The sequence below is a fragment of the Microtus ochrogaster genome, linkage group LG1 (genome assembly GCF_000317375.1).
Source record: "Microtus ochrogaster isolate Prairie Vole_2 linkage group LG1, MicOch1.0, whole genome shotgun sequence".
NCBI lineage: Eukaryota > Metazoa > Chordata > Mammalia > Rodentia > Cricetidae > Microtus > Microtus ochrogaster.
The window spans coordinates 28754183-28760340 of record NC_022027.1 but is presented as its reverse complement, the minus strand read 5'-3'; the positions used below and the strand labels follow the sequence as shown (position 1 = coordinate 28760340).

Below are 6158 nucleotides of genomic sequence, written 5' to 3'. Positions count from 1 at the left end.
ACCCTGCATGTCGTGTCTATCCATGTTTCTGTCTTCTGCCCACCCGCCATGTGTCTCCCTGCCTGGAACCAGCCATTGCTCGGGGACCAGCAGCCATCTCTGCCTGGGGCCCACTGTCTGCCGCTACATGGCCCGCCACCACCACCGCTCGGGCCGCTGCTCTGGGACCAGCAGCCATTTCTGCCTGGGACTGGCTGCTCCCAGGACCCGCTGCCTGCCACCACATTGCCTGCCGCCACCATTTGGGACCTACAGCATTTCTGCTGCCTACTGCCGCTGGGGATCTTGCAGCATTTTTAAAAAGAACAACAGGGAAGAACAGCAACACAGAAGAAAGAGGGAGGGCAGACAACACCAAGGTTGTTTGATAAGCCTCAAGGAATCCTATTATCTTATATTTATCTAAAATTACATACATGACCTATGTATATGTATATACATACATAGAGATAGGCAAGATAGCTTAAATTAAGTTATGCCAATTGGGCTAACAATGCTCCCCACAGGAACCAAAGACTAACAAAAACCCAGGTACCAGGTATAAGTGACTCCCCAAACAATATAGACCATTGCTGTTGCCCTTGGTTGGCTCTTAGAGGTTAAAGGTCAGCCCCTTATTGCTGAATATACCATCTAGAGGCAGCAGAGTCTGCAAACTAGCACAAGGGACTGATAGGCAGGTGTTTCTGGAGCTCACTGGCCTGACCCATCTCAAAACTAAGGCAGAAAATGAAAGAACACCTGATGTCAACTTTTGGACTCCCTGTGCACTGTACACACACGCACACACAATCATATAGCACTCAGTTTCGAGGAAAGCTGTACTTAGAGTTAGAAAAGACGGCATTAAGAGTGACGTGGTGAGTTATTGAGAAGACTAAGCTACTCGAGAAATGTCTGTAGCAGACCAAGAATTGCCCAGACCACGGCAGTCTGTCCTCCTCACGTCTATTACAGCACCTTCTGTTTTTGGCATAAATGTGCCATATGCACATTAATCATATTAAATCATAAGCTATGATTTAACTATAATATCAAAGCTTACTAATACTCTTTAAAAACAGGTCTGTAGATTTTACAACCCCAACAGGCTGTAAATAAGGTTTTATTGGTTAAAAGAATTAAGTTTGTGGTTCTGTTTTTTAAATACTAATTTAAAAACCAGACTTAGGTATACCCCGAAGAAAATGACATGCACATAATTCAGTCACTGACTTACCTTTGGATTCTTAGCGCTCATCACAGGAATGAGTGGAAAAGAGCACAAAGAGATTCTCTCTCACTGCTTCAGAGGTTCCTAAATAAAATGGACCCAACCCTGTGATGGACTGGTTCCTTTCTGAGCTAGGCCCATTAGGTAAAGTCATTCCTTACCTGAATTCCCAGGAAGTATAAGCTGCTTGACTATAGGAGGTCGCACTGGTGTTGAGGATGGAGAGTTGAAGCCGCTGCTGTAAGGGCTACTGGCATTTGGGCTATAAGGACTTGTATAACTCATAGAGTTGAAAGGATTATTGTATAAATTTTGCCTCTTGAGAGCTGCATTAATGAAAAGGGAGAAAATCAAATTTAGTAACTCGGAAAAGGTTAACATTTCAAAAAGTTTTCTTAGTAAAGATCCATGAAGTCAGGACACGATGTATCCACTAAATCACCTTTTCTATCACTATGTTCATGTCTGTAGGTTAGTGCTGCTGTCAGTTTTGCTAAAGAACCATTGTACAGTAGTCAACAATAACTAGACTTGTAACTGTTCCAAATGTTCAAAATGAGTGACTGTTGAGTGCTAAGATATCTCCATCACTCCTTCCAGAGCTTAGGGGTCATGGTAGCACTGGAAGCAAGGGGATGTGGAAGAGAAGGCTCCCATGAATAACATGGCTGCTGCACTCTTGAACTTGGAGCAGCTATGACTGACTACAAGAGCTTTGCCTGAGATTCAGCAGTCAACATCCTGTCATGGACAGAAGAGAAGATGAGGGGGCTCCACCCCTTCTTGGGGATTCTATGTAGTTAATAGTTGATGGGGGATGCTAAGACATTTTTCTTCAGTGATAGCTACAGTAAGGCATCCACACTCCTGTCAACAAACATAATGAAACTCATTAGAACACACACACACACAGAGCTATGAAGTGGGGCCAGTTAGTAAGAGGAAGAGGACTGGCAGGAGTGGGAGGAGGATCTCTACCAATTCAAGACCAGTCAGTCTGGGTCTAAGACAGCAAATGAAATCATAAACAAGAAAAATCAATCCTTAAATAGACAGTTCTTCCTTCCACCTTTTCCAATATTTACAAACATTAAGGTAAATAGTAGAGAAAATACAGACAAGGGCTGGGGAGAGGAGATCTTTAAAATGTAACATGTGTGCAGGGAATGAGTAGCCTACAGTGGTAAAGAATAGCAAGGAGCAGCTTAGGAAAAAGTAACTGGTGCCAGGTGTGGTAGTTCCTGTGTGTGTGTGGGTCTTGGGTACCAGCATCAGGTACCCCCTCAAGGATCAAAATTAGATGTTTATGGAAGGTGAGGATCTGAGGGTAAAAAAAAAAAATTAACTCAAACACGTTACTTCTGCATCTTTTGTATTTTTCATGCAAGGGGAAAAAATGAAGCAAAAGGGGGTACAAAGAGAGGAAGAATAAGGGTTGATCTTCATAAGGTTTCTAGTTTTTACAGACATAGTTAGAAAATTCCATAGGAAAGGACAATGATAATATGCATATCAAAATCACAAAAAAAAAGACAGGTAGAACCTGACAAAGCTGTACACTAGGAACAGGTGGCCCAACCCAGCATTCAAGGGGAAGCACCTGACATTCCAAAACATTAGATAAAGTTACTAAGCATCCCTGAGTCCTGGATTCACCAATTCTCCTCACCCAATCTTTTGTGATAACCAGCTTTGGTGACACCCAGATTTGTTTGGTAGTAAAGGTGGAGCATGCTGTTTTCCTGCTCAGTGCCTGTCTTCTATAGAAATTTCTATGTGGTTTGTTAGCAGGTAATTTTGTGGGCTAAACCTGAGAAAACTTAGTCTTATGAAAGCTGCTAACTTATGATAGACTGTTAGGAAATACAAGTTAGTCAATTAACTTAAAGTATTGATAAAATAACTTAAAGTATTGATAAAATTAATTACAGGGATAAGCCTTATTTAGGCTTACCCTGCATATGTTTTCAAAGTCAAATTTAAAACAAGTAACAAGAAACAAAGTTTGTTTCATCAGACATATCTAGGCAGCCCTCATACTTCAGATATCTGCAGAATATGGCATTTAAAATAATGATTAAAAAGCTTATAATATTAGACAGAGACTCCAAGATCCTAGCAGTGACCCAAGTTTCCAGAGAAGATTATGTCCAGAGAAGACACCATGATGTCTCCACCTGGATTACGATGATGCCGACCACTGGGCAAGATGCCCCAGTGCAACACCTGCTGCCAGGACCCGGTCCAGACTGTGGACAAACAGCAGGACATTGGAGAATTGATTCTACCACTTTTTTCCAGACAAAATAAGGTCAGTCTTTTCTGTGTCCCTCTTCCAAAGGAAAAAAAAATAACGTTATGGGCCTGGCTAAAACTCTTAAGACTGATGTTCTGGTACTTCTGCCTCCAATACTATGGAGACTTGGATATGGCTAACTGTATATGGACTCCAGTTCATTCAGAAGCTGCTTGGTCCGTACTCAGGTATAATTTATTTATCCTTGGATCTCTGACAGTATTGATGGCTAGGCTAGCCATAACTTTGTCAACTTAGCAGCAGCAAGTATCCAGGTCTTTCCACAAAGCTATAGCCAGCTTGTTAGCTCATTTTATATATGCAGAAATCAAACCTTGCTTTTTCTAAAGCTACTAGATCTTTTAATTAAAAACATATTTTAAAATATAAATGCTCATAAGCTTTAAGAGTCTAAAAATGATTTAAGATGTAAATACAGGTTAAGATATGGAAAATGTTTCTGATTTCTTTCCCCTTCTACGGCATAGTTCTGATAAGCAAATCGAACAATGACTACTTACTTACTGTTTGGGTCACAAGCTCAAGATTTTAGATTTATTCTGGTTGCCATCTAAATATGAACTTGAAGGTGTTTCTCATCAGGCCAAAGACATCTCTGTCCAATCTATAACTGGGTCTCTGGACAGTAGAAAAATATACATGCTTCTAACCACAATCTGTAGTTTTAGCTAGGACTCAAAGGTATGAGTCTATTCCTGCTGTTTACAGATACCCATTATCTGCTTTTATCTATGATACGGATTTCAATATGGACCTGAAAGTTTCAAATTATTTTCCTTTAAGTACATAAATTTTAACTTCTGTTCCTAGTTTAAACTTGTCTCAACAGGTTTCCACTTGGCTGACAAACACATCTAAGCATCAGTTGCTGACTACAACCTGCTCCAAATGACTGTGAATCCTGGACTTGCTGAAAGCTGATGTGGACCAGTCCAGCTGATATGAGTGCTCCCTGATTCTTCAACAGAGTCTGTGAACCAGATGCTTCTGATGAGTGCCCCATTGTCTGAATTTCCTCCTTATCTTTGGCTAGCCTTTCAGCCTTCTTGGGCCCTGATAACAATGCCACAATTTCTGCCCAAAGTAGTTACAGAAAAGAACACGTCCCATGCTCCCTGCCCAAAATAGGTTGAAATGCTGAGACAAGGGGGAACTCCCTAGCATGGGTGACAAAAAATGGCTACCTATAATGCCCAATGACATACAAAAAAAAAAAAAGTAGGCCCAAAGTTGTCAATAAATGGATTAACTAAAATGGTTCTACAATAACCTTGGTTCTTTATGCAGAACTAAAGAGGACATTCAGGATTATAATTACAATTTGGTTATATGCAAAGATCAGAGCTATAGGGTCTGATAGGATGGCCACTGCATTGTAAAAATCTGTTAGCTAATGGCTCTTGGGTCCCAATACTATCTCCTTAAATCCACGGGCGAGCAAGACCCATGACTGGGTACTGTCACTGGTACTTGTGAAGGGGGAAATGTAAGACCCAGGTATGACAAGATCAACAGAAGTCTGAGTCTCAGCAGTTTAACCTAAGGCAACATATGGTTCCAAGAAAGACCACAAACTGAAGACTACCCAGGCACCACCCAGGAGGAGACCATTAAGAGGAAATTCCCAATATTCCAACCATTGTAGATAGGATCACCTGCCAGTACACACCCATCATTTTTTCTTTTTTCCAGGATACCCCCTAGACAAATGTTAGTGAAGCATGGATCCTGAACCTTATAAATCTCTCGTCCTCATCTTTGCTACTATAAAAACCCAACCCAAACTGAGCTGGGGCTCTCAGATCACTCCAATACGTTGGACACACAGAGAGTCCGAGTTTGCAAACTTGTGTAAGAATAAAGGCTCTTTGCTTTTACATACAGGACTCAATCTCCTAGTTGGTTTTGGGGGGGGACTCTGATCTGGGCATAACAGTTCATACCTGAAAAATCCCTCCTAGCTCCTTCCAGGTCAGTCTCAGAAACTAACATTCTCTCCCTGTCTTGGAGCTGGCTATAAAGAATTTTGTGTGTGTGTGTGTGTTTTAAATATTTATTTATTTATTTATTATGTATACAATATTCTGTCTGTGTGTATGTATGCATGCCAGAAGAGGGCACCAGACCTCATCACAGATGGTTGTGAGCCACCATGCGGTTGCCGGGAATTGAACTCAGGACCTTTGGAAGAGCAGGTAATGCTCTTAACCACTGAGCCATCTCTCCAGCCCTATAAAGAATTTTTTTTAAAGCCTTTCTTGCCTTAGAGATTAAGACTCCTATTTCAGAAGGGGTCTTTGCTGGCTTCCCTAATGAGTTTGTCATACCTTTTTTGTACAATCAGATTTTGACAAAGCTGTCTATGCTTCAATATGGAGAAGCTGTGGACATGATGGCTTGGTAGGTAAGGGCTTGCTATGCAATCATGAGGATCAGAGTTTGGATCCCTAAACACCTCCCAGCTCCCAGCTCTCTTACAGTCTTTCACACCCTTGTTATAAAAAAATAAAGAATCCTTCATTCAAAATTGCTATTTTTGAGATATAGTAGCTTTGTTTTCATCCGATAAGTCTAGGGTGGGGTGTGTGTGTGTGTGTGTGTGTGTGTGTGTGTGTGTGTGTGTGTGTG

The 6158-nt window shown here is 41.3% G+C and overlaps 1 protein-coding gene across 2 annotated transcripts in view; it reads right to left on the bottom strand.

Annotated features, from left to right (window-relative positions):
• Slain2 (SLAIN motif family member 2) overlaps window positions 1-6158 on the bottom strand; it is a 65392-nt gene that overhangs the window by 29214 nt on the left and 30020 nt on the right. For both annotated transcript variants that reach the window (XM_005359331.3, XM_005359332.2), the window contains exon 3: window positions 1375-1539. In XM_005359331.3, the coding sequence (XP_005359388.1) occupies window positions 1375-1539 (165 nt within the window). The remainder of the gene's footprint in view (window positions 1-1374; window positions 1540-6158) is intronic.